The sequence below is a fragment of the Aulonocara stuartgranti genome (genome assembly GCF_965226115.1).
Source record: "Aulonocara stuartgranti genome assembly, chromosome: 6".
NCBI classification, from domain to species: domain Eukaryota; kingdom Metazoa; phylum Chordata; class Actinopteri; order Cichliformes; family Cichlidae; genus Aulonocara; species Aulonocara stuartgranti.
The window spans coordinates 41665938-41687027 of NC_138944.1; the positions used below are offsets into that span (position 1 = coordinate 41665938).

Consider the following 21090-nt stretch of genomic DNA (forward strand, 5'->3'; position numbering starts at 1 on the left):
CTTTAAAAAACAAGAACGGGATGCACGGCATCCATCTCCAATGCACACAGGTATACAACAGGGTCAAAGATCACATATGTCCCTCGGGAAGCTGCACCCTGAGCAGACACTTTTCTGTAGCTGTGCAGGAGCGGCTAGCATGCTGCGAACCCAAGCTTCAGGAAAATAAAGACGTTCTGAGCTCCTTCAGTGCACTCAAACACACAAATTAACACAGTGACTTGTAGTAATCTGTACTGAGCTTTTCCTGAACCTCACTGTACATAAAGACATCATTTGGCGTGCACAGGGTGCAGTCCAGGACGCAGCTGCGGGTGAAATAAGAACAGAGTGCATCAGTGTGCGTGCACGTGCTTATATCGGTTCTGCAGTCGATGAAGTAATTTCTCTTTGTTACTGTTACAGAGGTGTGTGAAGTGGACTGTGGCAGACATGGAGTGTGTTACGGCGGCGTATGCCGCTGTGAGGAGGGCTGGACTGGAAGTGTGTGTGACCAAAAGGCCTGCCACCCACTGTGCAGCAAGAACGGAGTTTGTAAAGACGGGAAGTGTGAGTGTGACCAGGGATGGACAGGGGAGCACTGCAACATTGGTGAGTGGATCACACACTCGCACACACACAACATAACTTAGCATTACAACTACATGTAAATAATCCAGTTGGACACAGCAGAGAAGCGCACAGCCTTGAACAACACTACAGATATCTTAGATGAGCTCTTTTCACTGATTGGTCCCGGTGCCATTGTTAACCAGCCTATCACAGTTTCTCATCTTTGTGGTTGCTCTCAGGGAAAATTATGCTGCTGATAATGTGGATGTACATGTTTGTGTTAGTTTGTTGTTTTCCAGTAAAACATCTTAATCTGGGCTCAAAGCAGAATTTCCCCTTAGGATCGCTCTAGGTAACTGCTTTTTTGTAGCTGGTGTTAGTTACCAGCACTTGATCTGCTCAGCGCTGCAATTAATAACATCCAGAAAGATTATGGTCTTATAAATATCTATCCAGCACACAGTCACAGGAAGTTATCAGTGTAGTCCTCAAGAAGAACTGAAGCAACAAAGATCTTTCATCTGCATCCATGATCAAAAATAAACAGGGACCAGAAAACATCCAGAGAGTCTCAGAGAAAACACTAATGCAGCTACCGGGGCATGTGCTAAGTGACTTGAGCAAGTAGTGAAGACGGTTGTTTTTTTATTAGACATCAGCATGACTGAGCCAGTCGACTAAAGAGCAGCTGTTGCTTGTATCGCTGCTGCAGACACTGGATTATGACTGTGATGATCAGTTAAGCGTTCCTTGGTAGGAATCGTCTGTAACCGCTACAGTTGCATCGTATGTTGATCCATGTTAGAAACGCAGAGATGTAAAGAATTGCTTCCAGATTCATGAAACTGGGTGATTTCATATCTCAGCTTGGAAACAGCACACCTGACATCGTAACCGATCAATACAAAATAACTGGATTGGTCCTGATAAGCGTTGTTTGCTCTTCGTGGTCACTTTCAGTTAGATCTCTTTTCTTTGCTTCCTCCTATCTGAACTAAATCCTCTTTATTTATGTCTTTTTTCTTCCTTTTTCCTGTCTTCTTAAAGCTCACAATCCGGATATTAGAGTTAAAGGTACTGTACACTGTTTTAAAAACTCTTCTTGTCACTGTTATCACGAGTTTTTTCCTTTTCCTCTCTTCATCCTTTGCTTTTTTTGTTAAAGCTGAACTTTAGCTGCACCAGCGATAGAGTTTATTGATGTATTTACTGGATGCTACAGCTGGGCCCCAAAGAGGGCGAAGTCATCAAACCAGTTTACACGAGCTGTAATAACAGCTTGACTTACAGAAACACATTTCCCTGTTACTGTTGTATTCAGTCCCTGTGTGATACTGCATGTCTGATGTCATACTGGCTTTGAGTGACTTGGGCCATCTGAGCATTTTACTTTGAGCAGACAGGACCTACACAAGCACAGGCAAAATCAGTATTGATGTCTTTGATGTAGACCATGAAATCTTTGCCTCAATTTTATTTACACAGCACCAAATCACAACAACAGTCACCTCAAGGAGCTTTATACTGTAAGGTCGACCCTACAATAATACATACAGAGGAAACCCAACAATCATGTGACCCCCTGTGGGCACTTTGGCGACAGTGGGAAGGAAAAACTCCCTTTTAACAGGAAGAAACCTCCAGCAGAACCAGGCTCAGGGAGGGGCGGGGCCATCTGCTGTGATTGGTTGGAGTGAGAGAAGGAAGACAGGATAAAGACATGCTGTGGAAGAGAGACAGACAGATAATAACAGATATGATTCAGTGCAGAGAGGTCTGTTAACACATAGTGAGTGAGAAAGGTGACTGGAAAGGAAAAACTCAATGCATCATGGGAATCCCCCGGCAGCATAACTAAGGGAGGATTCAGGGTCACCTGGTCCAGCCCTAACTATATGCTTTAGCAAAAAGGAAAGTTTGAAGCCTAATCTTGAAAGTAGAGATAGTGTCTGTCTCCTGAATCCAAACTGGAAGCTGGTTCCACAGAAGAGGGGCCTGAAAACTGAAGGCTCTGCCTCCCATTCTACTTTTAAATACTCTAGGAACAACAAGTAGGCCTGCAGAGCGAGAGCGAAGTGCTCTAATAGGGTGATATGGTACTACAAGGTCATTAAGATAAGATGGGGCCTGAATTCTGGATTTAACAGGGAGCCAATATTAGAGAAATCTGCTGTGTCTTTACTGCTGGTCTTCCTGTGAGCTGCTTCCTCCTTTGTCCTGTCCACGTGTATTTGCTACACAGTCAAATGTTCTCATAACTGTCACTGAATTTAAGCAGCTGTAATTTGACTCACACAATTGCCTTTTGCGTTAAAGATGTAAGTCGTACTTTAGTTTACACAAGGCAATCATATCATTAGAAGTACAATTTTAATTTCAGTGTTATTTTAAGTAATATTCTGTTATTCCAAGAATATTTACAGATTAAATCTGTAAATATTCCAGAGGCAGAGCTCTAGGATAGCAATGCAGTATCAGCCACCAAAGTGATTGTGGTTATATACGATCGTTTTTGGATCGTTACTGTTTCTGGAGGGATTCTCTAAGTCGACGTTTCTGTTGGCTGCTGGGGCAAGAAGATGAAGTGACCGAGCAGGAACCAGCAGCGTTTAACCTGAGATAGGTCAAGGAGTTCTCCAGAGATGATAACCCAGAGCGTGGCAGGCTAAGGAAGTAAATAGCTTCCTGGCAGGACTCGAGCAACTGATTCTCTGAGTTTTAGGCCTCTACCCTGCACAGTATTAACTCTTACAATTACACTGAATGATTTTCTAAAACCACAGTTATGTTTCTTTTAACCAGTTTCAAAATTGTTTCTCCCTAAAATCTGCTTCCAGCTCTGTGTATTGATTCTCGTGCTCTGCAGGCATGTTTCCAGGGTTTTATATATATAACAAACTCTGTGAAACCTCTTCATGCAGCCTCCAGTTTCAGCCTGAAAAGGCATCTCTTTAAAACAGGGTCCTGCTGAGTCAGCCCAGTTTTGATTATCTATCTGCCAGCATGACGCTGTTCTGATTCAATCTTCACAAAACATTGAATTCCTTCATGGAAAAAAGTTAACGGTAAAAACATTTGTCCAGGAGTAAGTACAATTTCTCCAACACCTGAGCTGCTAGTATTAGCTGAAAGGTGAAAGTGTGTTTTGGACCCAAATTTTAATTAACAGTTAATTTCCTGCAGCTCTGATTTGGGCCTCTGACTAGAAGTGGGTTTAAAAAATCGATTTCCCGATTCCAAACGATTTTAGTTTAAACAAAGCGACTTCAAGTCTGAAGTGATTTTTAAATGTATTTTGCCAGAAACGCCAGAATCTCAGCTTAAAGCTCACAAAACTGTTTCCACCAAACAGCTAAAGCAGCAAACGATCAAAGACGTGAACGCAGTCGTGTGCTGAACGCCGGCAGATTCTGAAGCTGCAGGTTTCGTCACTCTGACCACAATTCACTGAACCAGCAGCAGAACAAGATCAAAAGTAGCTTCATGTTTTCAAGACATTGTCATTTATTTCCTTCTTACTTTTGCTGTTTCGCTTCCACCAGGATAAACTCACACTTCCTGCACAGCTCTCTCTCTCAGTGTACTCAGAGACCAGTTTACCATAAAATCTGTTTTCTGCATTATTCGCTGCTTTTTACGCATCAGTCTGCCGCTGTGTTCAGCGCTGTCAACGCGGCTTTTTCCATTTGACCTCTGACTAGAAAGCCTCATTTCTGGCGTTCAATACCAAAGAAATGCAAACTTTTTAAAATGATACCAAATTGTAAAACTCTCAGCTGCGTCTCTAATCAAACCTCAGCAGCGTCAGGTAATGTTCGCATGTCGATTCATGGCTCATCTGCTATAAAAGCCCGGCCAGGAAAATCTCCTTCATGTTTTATCCTCAGTTGCTTTGACACAAACACATCTGCTGTGATGTTCACACCTCGGAAGTCTCACAGTGTCAGCTTTGTTTGTATACACAGTTAGAAACATAATAATTATGATCATTTATCAGTACATATCCATAATACTTCTGACTGTCTGAGCCTAAACTGAATCGAATCAGTTGTAGAAGTCAGTGACGACACCTCGCCCGGGCTGCCATGTTAAGTAACATTAAACCTGCAGTGCAGAACTTTGTTTGCACACCTCAGCTATAAAAGGCTGATGGGCTGTTGTCGTCACCCCACCGGGCGAGTGGGCAGGCGGACAGCACGGACACCCAACTCAAGAACAAGGCGACAAAATTCTAGGTCCATCAGTGGCTTTAAAGAGGCCAGGGGAGTCATGGCTCACTTTTGGAACCAACTACTGTTTTGGCACTTTTGCATTTTGTTCATTTCTTCATCTCTGTGGCTGCACATGCTTTATCGTGCACTAAACTATGCTACACCTCCTGCTTTAAAGACCTTAATCTAGTAGTTTAGAGGAACAGCAGCACAGGCTGTGGTGACAGCTGCTCGATCCTCTTACAGAAGGTTGGTAACCTGCACCAGATAGTTTGTCAGTATAAAACCAGTTGTATTTATTAACAGAAGCTACGTTGTGTACAACATGACAGCTGTTGCATTGTCATTAGCTTTGTCCTTCTTCTCTCTTCTGAGACCTAACATGTGAATGACGTATTTACACTGCTGTGGTTCAACTTCTTTCTTTATCATTTCATTGCTGTGATCCTAGCTCTTCCTCCCTGCCTCCTCTTCCTTTGGTTGCCATCTTCATTTATCGATCACAGACTAAATATTTGGCAGTGCTGGTTTTGTTTCACTTTACTTTTCTCCCTAATTTTCCTCCCTCTCTCCCTCGTGCCCTCTCCTATTCTCAGGATATAAAGGTAACTCCTGCTAAAGAACAATAAAGGCCTTACTGTCCCAGAATACAATGACTTCACACTCTGCTTTATAACATATTTTTGGTTAACTCCATTTCGTTTTAGGTTTTGTCTTTTCCTTTCGCTCACTGTTTTCCAGTCATTCTCAGTGCTCGGTTTAGCTAGACTTGTATTGTCGTATATTCTATTTCTGTGTTTTTTTCTGGTCATTCCTTTTCCTGTCTCTGACTCTCACACACGAAACAGACCATAGATAGATTCACACGAGAGCAGTGAATACAAATAAAAAGTGCACGCACAGTCATAAAGCAAAGGTGTGCGACTCCTGTTTCGTCTTGCATCCACAAGCCTGATATATGTGTTAAATAAGCCAGTTGCTGTCCTCCTGTCTTCGATCTGTCTTCACTTTCCTCCCCCCCAGTCTTTATCTCCATTCCTTGTTCTGGGCTTTGCTTGGTTCTGGTTCTCACTGTTATAATCAGCCTATCTGATTGCCAGCCTCACTGTCGATTTTGTGAATGAGGAATGCCAAACAGAGGCATAAAGTATAGTCTGTGGAGCGCGCAGTCCTCCCTATACTTTGTGCTCTGCCTTTATGTCTACCTGTTGTGTTTTCACATGGATTTAAACTCGCTGCGTTATTTCTTTGCCTGACGAGAAGAACGAGCACAGATGAATCCATATTTCTGAAACAAGCATCCTGTTGAATGGAAATTTCAGTCTTTGTCAGTTCACTGGGTGTTAAAATTCCCTCTGATGTCATTTCCTCTGACAGACAAAGCCTTCAGTTTGACATGTTGAGACTTTTTTCGTTTGCCTTTATTCATTTGGTTTGTTTCTGTGGCCTGTTTCCTATTATGCAGCATTTCTTTTTCTTTGTTCGCAGATGAAAAGAAAACTTCTCATTTTGCACTAATTAAAGCCGAGCAGCACGCCGTGGCCATTTTGGCTGCTGGCAGTTCTAGCAGTTCATGTGAAAGTACAACATCAGTGCATTTCACCAAAGGTTGACTGTCTGTCTGTCTGCCAGTCTGTGTCTCTCACATGTGGGCTACTGTAATTAACTGTTTTATTTGTGTGTCAGTCTGTGAGTCCATTAATTGGAGAAATGTCCATCGAACGGGGCTGAATGCCTTTATACACATCTGAATTTAACCAGTGTGGGTTTTTGAAGCCTGGTACTTTTGTACTGAAGTTGCTGAGAGAGAGAAGATAAACTTTTTAAAGTTTTGGAAAATGTAGAAAATGTAGGAAAAAAGACGGAGTGCAATTATTTCCAAAAGAATTTAGAGTGAAAATAGTACAAACACACACAACAAACGTGGCAAATGTTGAAACAAACTATTGTTTTGGGGAAAAAACGATGAAGTTACCTTGATGTCATCTAGTGGCCTTAGTGTACTAATGCACCACAGTATCATCACCTGCTGCTATTTGAACCTTAGCCTCAAGGACGCAGCTGCATTTCACGTGTCCAGTAACAGTGATTTTAGAAGTCTTGCCCAAAGCCTCAAATACGGTCCCATCAATACAGAATTTATCTGAATAAAATCTTTTAATAGGAAGAATGCAGATCCTCTGTATCTTACACTGAGCCTGGTCATTCATCTTTACTCTGACAGACAGCCTCTCTGAGATGCTATCATCAGATCTTTAATGAATCTAATACTTTACATACATCTTACATTGTTCCACAACTCACCAACAGTTGGTTGGTTGTTTTCTTTAGTATTAAACAACCTCTCCGTTTGCTTTTTGCAGCTTTCTAGTAGGGCTGGACGATATGGCCTAAAATCCATATCTCGGTATAATTTGAAGCACGTGCGGTAACGATATATATCTCGATATATTCTTTTCTTCTGTATAATGTATTTTCCACACTATAAGGACTTAAAATCCTTTAATTTTCTCAAAAATCGAGAGTGTGCCTCATGTATGAATTCTGGTTGTGCTTACTGACCTCGAACCGATTTTGGCTGCAGAAATCTGTTAAAAATGTTTTAGTACAACTTTGGTAAGCAGCACTGCTTGATGGATGTCAGAGCATTACGGCTGCCGTAGTGAGGAGCTTCGCGGAGTAATCTGGGTCCAAAACTCCGTCAACTTCAGGTCCCAAAGTCAAAGTTAAAAACAGTCTAAATTCTTTCATCTTTAATTAAATCATCAGCGTTGCTGCTTTACCAGGTGTAACAGTTAAGTTTAACATCCAGGCATCCATGAAAACAGATTTATTGAATTACAAGTTAACAGGAAGTTAGCTCGCTAGTTACCACCTAAACATTTCATAGCATGTTCTGACTGAGAGATTTTTGAAACTAATTCAAACGTACAGCTCTGCTACCACTTCCAAAATAATGAAGACAGAAAACTAAACAGCAGTGGCGTTTGTAGGGTTACTGACGTTGGGCTAGCTGGTATATAATGTTGTGCTACGTGATTGCTAGCGACACAGCTATGTTAGCATAACATTAGCACAGTGAAGCTGGAGGATGAACGCCAACTTTTCTTCCACTCGATAAAAGTTAACGTGAGGGATTCTGGTGGTCAGGGACAAATGCAATCGCATAGCAGGATGCTGTACACGGGCCAACCTTCAGTCAGGAGAACAACTGAGATTATTCATCCACAATACGAGGTTAGTCATTAATATACTGCAACAACATGGGAACAGAGCAGCTGCGAGAGAATTCAACATTAATGAATCAATGTTACGGAAGTGGAGGAAGCGCAGGTTTTGGCTTTCCCCATATTTCAAGAGTGCTTCATCTCTTTGCTGTGACTGTTGCCCGTCATAATTTGCAGATGATCATGGTTTTAGCCGCTGCGATGCTTTCAACCAAAACAGGCGCAGCTTGATGACATCATCAACATGTGCTATCGCGATAGAGCGGTATAGTCAAAATCTCTATCGTTGGCCAAATTTATATCGTTTCTATCGTATATCGTTTATATCGCGCACTCGTACTTTCTAGTTTTAATTATTGGAAATCGTTGCATTCTGTGCATTTCCATTTTACACCAACAATCTTTTATGTCTGTTAGAATCATTTCTGAATAGCATCTGAAACCGCATTTATACTATGATGGGATGTTTTCTAAAATGTTCTAAACTGACAGCTGGTATAAACATTTGTTGAATGAAACAGATCGATTTTGGCTGTAGCACCGATCCAGCCCAGTCTCAGCCCTATCAGAATCCAAAGGCCAGCTTAACCAAAATTAAGTCCTGTTTATTTTTTCTATTTGATCCTTTTGGATGAATATTTATTGTAGCCCATGTGTGTATTTTTTGCTTGTTGGTGGGTTTTGTCAGATGTTTGAATTGAAGAGTCAGCTCAGTGTGGTGCAGCAGAGTCCAGACTCAGTCCTGTGGGGGCCTCCAGTGCCCCTCTGGCTGTTTTTGACTTTTTCGTCCCATCATGGTCTCGGTGCTGTTTCAGAGGTTTTTCCAAGTCAAGAGGGAAACTCCGAATATGTATCGTTTTTAGCATGAACGTGGCCCTAAATTAAATAAATAATAATGATCTCCTCTCACAGCAATTCAGTACAAAAATATCATCACCTCACTTCAAAGACGTATATAGGTTTAAGCCTGTCTTCACCCTGACGGTCATCATGGTCCCCTCCTTTATTCCCACTGCTGTGACTTTGCTAACTGTGCTTGTCCCCTGTGCCCAGAGGGTTGTCCAGGTCTCTGCAATAACAATGGACGATGCACCTTGGAGGCCAGCGGATGGCACTGCATCTGCCAGTCGGGATGGAGAGGGGCGGGGTGCCACGTTGCCATGGAAACGCTATGTACCGACAGCAAGGACAACGAAGGAGGTATGTTTGTGTAGATACACTAAAAGTGGGGAGACAGATGGTTAAATGTATGAACAGATTTGTTTGACGGCTGAATGAACACAGGATAAGGACGACTACAAAGACAGACATTAGGAAGAAATGAACAGTGGACAGGTGCTTTAGAAAGTGGTCGGAGATTACTTTGAAAAGCACAGGTGAGTGCAACACCCCCTCAAAACCCCTCCCCTCCCACACGCATTAAATTGCAGGGGACCGAGGAAAAATGACACATCAGTTTGTACCATCCAATCACTTCAAGAGCTGATAACAACACTGTGTTAGAGTGGGAGAGAGTAAGTACAAAAGAGTACTTACTTACTTTGCCTGTGTATGTATGGGTGCTCAAAGTAATGCCTGATGATGAATAAATGATGAGGTGGTGACTGTGCTGCTGCCTGCTGGGCAGACACTCATGTGCTGTGTTCCAGTAAAGTGTAAAGGCTGGGCACGGCTGCCTGAACGTCTGAGTGCCTCTAACCTGCACTCTCTCTAGTATTTTTACTTTTTTGTCATTTTTCAAATCTGGTCTCCATTAGTGTTTAGAAAAATGATAAATCAGGATGCGCTTTAAGATGGTTCGACCTTGTGATTGATTTACAAACTTGAGCGTTGATCTACGCATGCTGAAACTTATTGTGACAGTGCCGTAGAAAGGTGCACCAACACTACTGGGAACTGGATCTTTTGTAGGCATTACATATGTCAGCTAACAGCTGTTTTATCCAGCAACATATGCACTGTGCCAGTGACACAGCTGGGACTACTTTTAATTTGATCACTATGTTAACAGAAAAGAAAGGAAGAGAAATCAGAGGACTGCTTTGTCAGTCAGTGTGTGTTTTTAATGTCACTGTATGCAGAATGTACACGTGGCTTTTATCAACTAATGGAGACAAACGATTTTGTTACCTTGCACTCCTCCTTCTGTCCCGACTCCTTACTTGCTCCCCTTATTCCTCCCTTCGACACGTTTAACTCGTCTGACCTAATCTTATCTGTCTGTGTGTTTCAATCTGGACACTACAACAATAATATTGTTAAAGCAAAACCTCTGAGACAGTAAAAGTTTTAAATATTATTCTAGCCTATCAGCTGACAGTATTTGTCTCTGTCGCTCTTCTTGTCTCACCTTCTTTGTCTCTCTGTACGTGCACACACGCTGCATCGGCTGCATGGTGGATCAAAACCTGATCGTATTTTCCTGCATTTATAATTCCATCAGGTTTGACAGACATCACTGGCTAAAGTACAGCCTGAAAATGTGACAGAGCGTCCACTATGTTTCACTGATGGCTGTAGACACTCGCTGTTGCGCGGCTCCTCCTCCGTACGCATGAGGACAGCACTAAAGCTGAGTGATAAAGGAGCCGCTGTCTGCAGAAAAAATTGAAAAGCTTTCAGAAGCACTGAAGACCTGCTGGTTAAGACCACTTCAAAAAATTACAAGGAAGTCTGGCTTTTAGGATGCAAAATATAAAGGGCTCCAGGAACCTTACCAGAGTTTATAAAATCATATAAATGCTGCAGATTTTAAACGTGCATTAGTACATTTCCGTCTGTTGGTCATTGAAACCTCTGTCTGAAAGACTGAACAAATTGTTTATGTAGCTGTTGCAGCTAATGCTATGCTGCCTTTGTTTGCTATGAACTGAAACATGTTAAGCTGTTCATTAGATTTCACATGTAAAGCTTTTAAACGACTATGTTTTCCCCAACTCTGTGCTAGCTTTGTGACTGTAGGGCTTGTGCATGTTTCAGATGGCTTGGCTGACTGCATGGATCCAGACTGCTGTCTGCAGCCTTCCTGTCAGAATCAGCTGTACTGCAAAGGGTCACCTGACCCAGGCGAGGTGCTCAGCCAGTCTCCATCCTCAGTGCCTCCTCAACAGGTAAGAAGATCCCGTCAGAAATCGACAAAATGACGACACCTTTCAGCATCAGATTACCCATTTATTTATTTTGCTTTTCTTAGGCTGCCAGATCTTTCTACCAGCGCATTCACTTTCTAGTTGGGCCTGAATCGACTCACATAATCAATGGTGAAAATCCTTTTAATAAAAGGTAAACATGTCTTCTGTCGTGTTTTCTCTTTTCTTTTTCTCTTACATTTTAGGGATAAAGCAGCAACATTGGCATGCACATGCAGATGTTCATTCCAAGCCATGGAAACACTGCTTTGCTGTAAATGACTGTTGGATATTGCAGACATCTTACTGTAAACTGTTTTTTTCATGACATATTTTATGGGTTCAGCTCTGCAGTAACTGGATTCACCCGTGTTCATCATTCCACACAGTGTTATTGAGCAGTTACAATAACCATGTACTCCACCTGCACATTGGCAGGGAAAATCACACATATTCATATCTCATGCACTGCTCTTTGAAGCATAAATGATCTGTAGTCGTAGGTCAAAGTAGGTTTCATTGATGTCCTTGTTTTCTGTGATTGTTTGACTAATATTTTTTAAGCCTGCAGGTCATGGTGTATCCTATTTTTATTTAGCATAATATGAGAAGTGGTAGTTTAGCTTTGCTTTCTGTAGGCATGAAAATGATAAAACATGTTAGCAAAATCCAAATATAGTGCTCAAGGTCTGCTGTTTTCCCTTGCCAAAAGCCATTCCTGCCCACACCTGCCTCAAAGATAGCATTCATTGAGAGTGATAACAGGGAATGACAGGGGCCAGTCTGCAAATACAGAGGCTGAAAGGCAGCTCTACTGAGAGGGAAGAAACATGACAGCAATTGTGTTTGGCAATCTTTCTGCTTTTGTCATATTTTTATGATTTACTGAATATTTCATAAGAGGAGAACCTGTAATACCAAACCTGTAATAAAGTGTCCAGTGTTTCCCTAATGGGATGTACCTGCAAACGTAAAAGATTATTTTAGACATGAAAACACAGATATACTGTGTGTGTGTGTGTCTGTACTCTTTTAAGGATAAGGCTTACAGCCACAGAGATAAAACTCGTGTGATTTCTAATGGGTAGAAATGCTCAACATCTAACAAGAGACGACTCAGATGCAGGGCAGGGAATGGTTTTGGACTAAAACTGTAGGAATGTAAGGGTCTTCTGGAAGAAAATGTCAGCTGTGTCTCAGGTGATAGACTGCGCACAAATTATAAGGTCAGTGCTTTGATAGCAGGCAAAGCATGGGTAAAGTACTGAAAAATGTCAAGCATCTGGCATCGTCTATGGTCTGGAATAATTTTACCTTTAGATGTCAGATATGACAAGTTGCCAATTAAATTACATGAAAATAAATGTAAGCTGCTCAAACATCTTGCAGTTGTGACCTGGTTGCTAGTAAAGCTAATTGTTAGATTACTGCCTGTAGCTTATTGTCATGGTATTGTATGTGCAATGATATTTATGTGGATTTTATGGAGCATCGCAAATGATTGTGGGGGAAAAATTGGGGGTTTAAGATGATTTTGTTTTTTGCAATTTTATTTGCGCGTGTGTGTGTGTGTGTGTGTGTGTGTGTGTGTGTGTGTGTGTGTGTGTGTGTGTGTGTGTGTGTGTGTGTGTGTAAGCAGCTCTACACAGGAGCAAGTAAAATGGGATGAAAAAACTAAAACACTGAAATCCAATCCAAGCATGTCTGACATGTTTGTGACTTTATAATGAAGTGCATCAGACAGGAAAACAAAACCTGAAACTGGGAACTGACTGGGAATAACAAGGCAAGCAAGGAGCGCGGGGATAAGGACAGGAAACCTGAGGGAACACAGCTGGAATTAATCAGACAGGGAGAAAACTGAGCACACTGAAGAGGGCGAGAGACTGTGGAAATAAAACAGGAAGTCCGATTACCATGGCAACAAAGACCAAGACATGCAGGCTTGACACTTGGACTGGGAAAAAATAGATATGGGAACATGACTGACTGGTGAGAGAGAGAGGGAACACTGAACACGGGAACAAGAGACGAGGCCGACAAAACCCGGCAGATGCATGTGGTTCTTTTTTCCACAATAACCACACAGTAACAGAAAACACATAAACACCGATGCAAACGACAACATGTACTGTAAGTACCGTGGTGACATCAGCATTACTCAGAAGTTCCTCCGTTGTCGTTTTTTAAGTTATCCCTCAGTGGACTCTGCAGTTCGATCACAATGAGTAACATTGCAGAGCTACGGTGAGCTGTGAGTGTTTCCATCTCTTAAGACAGTTTTCCAGCTCAGCCACAGGGACTCAGGGAAATTTCACTTCTTGATGGGCTTATTTATGTATTATAACTATTTGCCATTAAACATTTTGTAATGTTTTAAGTAAATCTTGCAGGCAGTGTGAGTAAACGAGTTCTCTCTGCTCTCTTCTCTCTTTTTAGCTTGGTGTCGATAATTCGAGGTCAGGTCCTGACAGCTGATGGAACACCTCTGATTGGAGTCAACGTGACATTTGTTCACTATCCTGAGCATGGATACACTATAACACGCAAGGATGGCATGTGTGTACTTATTCATTATTAATATTTTCATATACTTTTATACAAACATTGTGCCTTTTCCAAAAATGTCTCCTCTCAGCAGTGGTTTAAAACAGATGTTAATCATCGTCTGTTCACTAAATAAACTTGATGGTAAACAGGGCTCCTTCATGGAGGTTTCCACCAACAACTAGAATGAAACCATTTTCATATCAATGATCTGCATGTGTGTGAAACATATCCTGAAAGTAAAAGTGGATGTAGCTCCATGTAAATGTGAAACCTGCATTCTTTCAAATGCCCAGCAGGGGGGGGGGGGGTCTCCTGAGTAACCCCCTCACAATCAGACACACACACACGCGTGCACACCGTGTTTTTACATCCCTTAGCCTAAACCTAACTGTCACCTAATTATAACCCTGACATTAAAAAACACCTTTAACTTGTGGGGACCGGGATTTTGTCCCCATAACACTGTTGGTCCCCACAAAGATACATAAACACACACAAACACAAAAACGGACAGCCAACAACGGGAGAATGACATCTACATTGTGCTCTTACATTCCCACCTCAGCTCACACAGCTTCTTCATTCTCACGTCAGCTGAAGAGAACGTGTGAGCGTGTGGGGAAGACGCTTTTTAAAATGCACTGGATTCACAGGGACGCACTCAGTCACTGTTGAACACACACACCTGCACACAAACAAACGTGCTCACACACTCCAACTGTAGGTATGTAATGCACACAATATATAGACACAAGATGCACATCAGCACACTCACAGAATTTAATGAGCCAATTACACCGTCACAAATGAAAGTTTAAGAGTCTTTGTCCTGCTGAAGTTTGCAAATCCACTCTTATATTCTGTAACAGTGAATTAAGAGGCTTTCCTTATTAAAGCTTGTATAATTCAGCTGCATGGTACTCACACGTCTTGTTTCCCAGCACTCACTGTACACATTTGTTTGACGATGATGTGCTGACAGGTTTGATCTTCTGGCCAATGGCGGGGCATCCCTCACACTGAGCTTTGAGCGTGCTCCCTTCCTCACGCAGTACAGAACTGTTTGGGTGCCGTGGAATGTCTTCTATGTGATGGACACGCTTGTGATGAAGAAGGTGAACGACTGAGGGTCTGACTGTTGACACTGCACTGAATATGCAGATACGACCTTTGTTTCATTTACTCTTTCTATCACAGATGTATTCGGGTTAAATGAATAATTGAATCAGTGCTGTGACTGCTGAGCTCACCTTTCCATATTCAGTGACCGACACATGTCGTGTCTGGCTGTTTCAGGAGGAAAATGACATTCCCAGCTGTGACCTGAGTGGTTTCATCAGACCGAGTCCTGTCATTGTTGCTTCTCCTCTGTCTACATTTTACAGAAGCTCACCTGAAGATGGCCCCATCATACCTGAAACACAGGTAATGAATCAATCAGAGGACTTTAATGGGAGCTAAGACACTTTGAGTATGATCTCTCTGTCTGTGAATAAGTTTGCAATGTAAAAATAATGTAACACTTTGTGCCAGCTGTGTTATACTTGGCAAACTTAAATCTTTAGGTTGAGCAGATTAAAACATGCATATGTGTTTTGTATGTGTTTGTCCATATAAAAAACAAAGCCAGTGTCTTTGCACATGAATAGGACAGCACATCTATCTGTGTGGACACGTGTGTGTGTGTGTGTGTGTGTGTGTGTGTGTGTGTGTGTGTGTGTGTGTGTGTGTGTGTGTGTGTGTGTGTGTGTGTGTGTGTGTGTGTGTGCGCACATGTTCGAGTGTAGATCAAAAGCTGCTCCTTAGCTTTTGGTGGAGCTGGCTCCATTAGAGGGAGGGCAGTGAGGCCGGCCTTAAAGGCATGAAATGGATCTGTAATGAATGCTAAATGCGCAGCTAATGAAAAGGCAATAGTGCAGCTGAGAAGTATAACACTGCAAATGGAGTATTCCCTCAGGACTGTTTTTTCAACGTAGTCTCAATCAGTTCTTCTCTCTCCCTTTTCAGAAGTCTTCTCAGCTTCTGTCCTGTTGCTTGTAGATCATTTACCTCACATCGCTAGGATAGGAGTTCTTTTTGTCTCATTTGGAGTTTAATTGTGTATCTTTTTAAATGTTTATTGACAGACCCCTGAAATGCTGTAGTTTAGACCTTAAAAGTACAAACATTGAGACAAACTCATACCTCTAGATTTGTGGAAGTAAACTGCAGCAGGTGGAAGAATCACAAGCAAATCAGGAACATGCAGTCTCTGCTGTGTACCTGGAAATGAAACTCAGTCTTCTTTTCTGTTGTTTTGTATTCAATAACTTCTTTTGGTTCTAACTCCATGGCAGTCATTAGGCACTAGGCAGAGCTTTGCAGGGGGGCAATGTCAAAAACTTTAGGACCAACTCCTGTGACCTGCTCGTATTTATGGTTCTGGGAAAAGAACCATAAAAACATCATCAGATTTAAATATCGCTGATCGTCTTCGATGGCATGTCGAGACAGCTTCCAGCTGCTATTTTTAATCTAGCTCTCTAATTTGTGACTGCTTACACTTCTGCATTGCATTTGCACCACAAACATCAGTTTCTCTTCACAATCAAAATGTGATTCAACTGCAGACTTTCATCTTTATTTATGTTTAACAAAAGTATTACATTAACTCAGTGGTTCTCAAACTTTTCACATCATCCTCACATGACAGGAAGAAAGATTTTCACACCTCATCTAAACAAAGCAATGACAGAAAAGCCGAGCTGCAACTTTATTTGGATAATAAACTCATTCACGGTGAATCCTTCAGCAGTTTCAGCAAACAACAAGTGAAACAGAATGTGAACGTTGCCAAACATGGAATAAAGTTCAGTGTTAGTCTTATAAAACTTGTGAACACAGATGAAATTTAGTGAGAGTTTTTGACTGCAGAGCTGTGGCGGGGCGTGGTCTGCGGCGTGGCTGTGGGGGAGGCGGGCGCACCTGAGCGGCCTCTGCAATCACGCCTCACCGGCTTAAAACAGAATGAACTGGGTCCTGTCGTTGCTGCTGGTGTGTGTAGGCTGTAGCTGAAAAGCTGCAGGCGAGTGTAAGTCGACAGATGCAATAAAAAAGAGTAGTGAAAAGTGCGAACACGTGGTCGGGTCTCTCGTGCCCCAGTCCTGGGTTTCAGCATCACTGCAAACGATGCGCGACAGACCCGTTCGCACTTTTCAGTACACTTCTTTATTGCGGCTGTTGACGTCCACACGCCTGCAGCTTTTCAGCAGATGCGCATATTATTAACATGACTGCTGCAAATTTCTTCTTTCCGCCATAGAAGCGATTCCGATGGTAAACAGTAGTTCTGCATGACTTTTCTGCCAGGTAACCTGCACACCACCTGTCAGAGCTCTGCACCCCAGCAGTGGGGCGTGCCATGCTGTTTGAGAACCACTGCGTGCATTAACTGTTCATTAATAATGGAATTTTTTATACATAATCTCATCTTGAGAATCTCCAAGGTAAATGGACCGTTCACTGACAAGCAGCGGCTTGCCCAGGTGCCTATGTCCTGATTATTGTCTGACAAAAGAAGCAGATAAAATATCTGGAACTGATTCAGTGTGTTAAACGTTTATTTCGTAGCTCCCAGTTTGAGGTCCACATGTACGTTGATGCAAGTGAAAGAGGATTTGCAGAATTGTTTCTTCGGTTTCTAAATTAAATATTCACAACATAAAACCTAATCGAGAACACCAAAGTCTAAAACAGAGGCTTTATAGCAAGGTGCAAACCACTGGTTACACTCAAGAACAAAAAGACAAGATTAGATTTTGCCAGAAAACAACTGAAAGACTTTGGCAGGAAAATGTTTGGACTGATGAAACCAAGCTGAACCTGTACAAGGATGTTAGGAAGAAAAAAATGAATAAATAAAGAACATGAAGAAAGTGAAGGGAGCAGAATTATGGCATGAATATGCAAGGCTGTCAATTGTACTGGGCTATTAAGTTGCATGCACACTGGGACTGTGATTGTTGGTTCTGGTTGCCTGGGTGAAGCTCTAGCAGCTCATATGTCAGTCAGTGGCATTCTTCCCTGTCATTGGTAGTCTCCTGAGTCACTCCTCTGAAAGTTTATTGTGGGTCTGCCGCACTTGGCATCGACAGCAATTTTGCGCTTAGTACAGCACTTCATCAGGAGCATCGGTACCGATACCGGTGCCAAATCGGTACTTTTGAAACGGTGCTGGTGCTCAAACCGGTGCTTAAAGAATGGAGAACACACACTTTGTCCAAAAACCTCTCATGTTCAGCTGTTTTTTGTAAAAAGATAACAATGTTAGCCTTTTCTGCAGCTATGGGGCCTATATGGTATCACTCTTGGCTGGAAGCAGTGCTTAAACAATGGAAAAAACACAAACTTTGTCCAAAAACCTCTCATGTTTAACTGGTTTCCCTCTTTTTCTTTGGTCATTTTAGCCTTTTTGGCCAGGGTGAAGGGAGTATCTGCCATCAAACAAGAAGACAGCAGCATGTAGCTATGATGATGTTTGCTAGTTCACCTTACATGCATTAATGTAATAACGTGGTTAGCCTACTCAACGTAAATTACACGCGAACAACATGAAGCTACTCACGCAGAGAAGAACGGCTGCTGCTGCATCATCATCCTCATCATTTCTGCTACACTGGCAGGGCTAGGGGCCAGGACTCTCCTCTTCGGGTTCTTGGGGGATGTTGCTAACTCCGGGTCCCATAACAGGCACCACACCCGCAGTAGATGTGCTCGGTGTGAGGTCTCGCAGCAAGCTATCAAATACGGCGCATTTCTCTGCTTTTAACAAAAAAAACCGCTATGCGTCGCCAGGTGTTTCATCAGATTCGAGGTGTTACCTCCGTTGACAGTATCACAGTATCAGCTTAAAGCACTTGTTGCTGCTGAGTTTGCATCTTTTGCTGTGAAGTACAGCCAGACTTTTGACCGCTTCGCCTTGGGAATTTTAATCTGTAGCTCTGCTCTAACTGAACGTACGTACCTGGCCCCGCCTACTATCCTGGGAAACGTAAAATGATTGGCTAGAAGTGTATCACAGCTCAGGAAAAATAAAGCACAGAAATAAAGCACCGAAATGTGCGCTGCTTTTCGGTCTGGTTACTACCGTTTATGTCAGAACCGGACACCGGTACCCATCCCTAATCAGGAATGTGGTGGAGTGTGGTTTGTGGCTCAGCTGCAGGGGACGGGTAAAGCAGTGGGTTCAGTGCAGGGAAGGCTGGCCAACACAGCTGATATCATCACTCTAACCACATCTACCCTATTTCAAAGGGACAGAGGAGACAGGTGGTGTGAAGAAGGAGTAAAAGAGGCCATCTCTTTTCACTGTGGACAGCCATCATTGAACACACAGTTGGCTCACTTTGGCTATCAGAAAGGTCCACTTAGAGTTGGAAAATAGATTGAAATAGTTTTGAAATGGGGCATCTTGTAATCGGAAGGTTGCCGGTTCGAGCCCCGGCTCCAACGGTCTCGGTCGTTGTGTCCTTGGGCAAGACACTTCACCCGTTGCCTACTGGTGGTGGTCAGAGGGCCCGGTGGCGCCAGTGTCCGGCAGCCTCGCCTCTGTCAGTGCGCCCCAGGGTGGCTGTGGCTACAATGTAGCTGCCATCACCAGTGTGTGGATGTGTGTGTGACTGAATGTAGTGCTAAAGCGCTTTGAGGTCCACAGGGACTAAGTAAAGCGCTTTGAGGTCCACAGGGACTAAGTAAAGCGCTTTGAGGTCCACAGGGACTAAGTAAAGCGCTATACAAATCCAGGCCATTTACCATTTGGAACCGTGGGTACTGATGTGTCTGGTGTGTTTCGTTTCTTTCTGTAGGTTCTACAAGAACAAACATCAATACCTGGCAGTGATCTAAACCTGATCTACCTTAGCTCCAGAGCAGCAGGATATAAACCAGTGCTGAAAGTCACCATGACGCAGACATCAATACCTTTCAATTTGATGAAGGTGTGATGAGTGATATTTCCCAGCATTTCAAGTTACAGCTAAGACAAATGCCTACCGTTACTGTTTTCTGTGAATTAATCAGTATCATGAAGTTAACCCTTTCCTGTCAATCCAGGTTCACCTGATGGTGGCAGTGGTGGGCCGCCTCTTCCAAAAATGGTTCCCTGCACAACCAAATCTGTCATACACATTCATCTGGGACAAGACAGATGCCTATGGCCAGCGTGTCTATGGACTATCAGAGGCAGTCGGTAAGTTTGTACAAATAGAAAATACAGGCAGTTTTGGGCATTTGCTATAAGGGTTGGTATCTGACAAATCCTCAGCATCACATATAGGGCTTTAAACAGTGTCACTGCCACTCTGCATGAAACAGCATTAGTTTAATCACGTTCGCAGACACTTTTCTAACAATCTCATCTTTTTCTTCCTTAAATTGTTTATCTGAAGTTGGATGTTAATGTGTTAAATATGTTAAAAAGTGTTTTGAAACTTACAACATGTAATATTCTCTTTTCACTCATAAATGCAGAGGCTTGATTTTTCCATCATCTAATGTGGTGTGTCTAAAGCACCAAAACTGACAACAACAACAGCGATATCAACAAGGAGCTCTTTCTATGAGAACTTGAAGTTCCACCTGTTGCTCAGGGGACAAAACAAAATGGCTCGGCCATACGAACTCCTCATGTTAAATATAAATCCAGATGCCATCGTTGCCTTCGCTGTCTCACCTGGACCGTGGTACTGACACTCACTAGTCTCCAGCCTCCTTCCTTCTGCCGAGTGTACAGTCTCAGGGTGCTGGACGTGTGGTCAGGAGCTTCCTCGTCTTAGATGTCAGTGGCTTCCATCGCCTCCTTTGACCAGCCTATTACCCCAGCAGGGTACCTGATCACGGGCAGGGCGTAGGTGTTGATGGCCCGGATCTTGTTCTTTTTATTCAGCTGACTCCTCAGGACTTGCCTGACCCTCTGCAGGTACTTGGTGGTTGCAGCTTTCCCAGCGGCCTCTTCATGGTTCCCATTTGCTCGTGGGATCCCCAGGTACTGGTAGCTGTCCTCGATGTCTGCAGTGTTGCCATCTGGTAGTTCGATCCCCTCGGTTCTGACTACCTGACTACTACACTTCTCCAGTCCGAATGACATTACAGTGTTGCTGCTGTATATCAGTGAATCAATGTCTCGTTCATGCTTGGCATACAGCTTGATGCCGTCCATGTAGAGGAGTTGTTACTAGTTGTTTCGCTGTCACTCTGGATCCCTCATCCTGTGCATGTAACCCCTTCTGCTGGGATTACTTGCGTAGTAGCATTCCAACAGTGCCCTATTTTCATCTCTTGCCCACTTATGCTACCTTGTTCCAGTAGCCCGTTTCTCATCAGCATGTGCTGTTTCCTCAACAACTGATGCACCTTGTTAATCTTGGCAACGTCTTAGTCGGTATA

General features: G+C 42.9%; 1 protein-coding gene across 6 annotated transcripts in view; it reads left to right on the forward strand.

The window, feature by feature from the left end:
- Nucleotides 1-21090, forward strand: part of tenm3 (teneurin transmembrane protein 3) — a 220732-nt gene that overhangs the window by 146871 nt on the left and 52771 nt on the right. For all 6 annotated transcript variants that reach the window (XM_082536064.1, XM_082536065.1, XM_082536068.1 and 3 more), the window contains 9 exons: nucleotides 406-591; nucleotides 9044-9190; nucleotides 10970-11100; nucleotides 11184-11272; nucleotides 13558-13677; nucleotides 14651-14783; nucleotides 14965-15093; nucleotides 19512-19643; nucleotides 19759-19894. In XM_082536064.1, coding sequence (XP_082392190.1) covers nucleotides 406-591; nucleotides 9044-9190; nucleotides 10970-11100; nucleotides 11184-11272; nucleotides 13558-13677; nucleotides 14651-14783; nucleotides 14965-15093; nucleotides 19512-19643; nucleotides 19759-19894 — 1203 coding nt within the window. The remainder of the gene's footprint in view (nucleotides 1-405; nucleotides 592-9043; nucleotides 9191-10969; nucleotides 11101-11183; nucleotides 11273-13557; nucleotides 13678-14650; nucleotides 14784-14964; nucleotides 15094-19511; nucleotides 19644-19758; nucleotides 19895-21090) is intronic.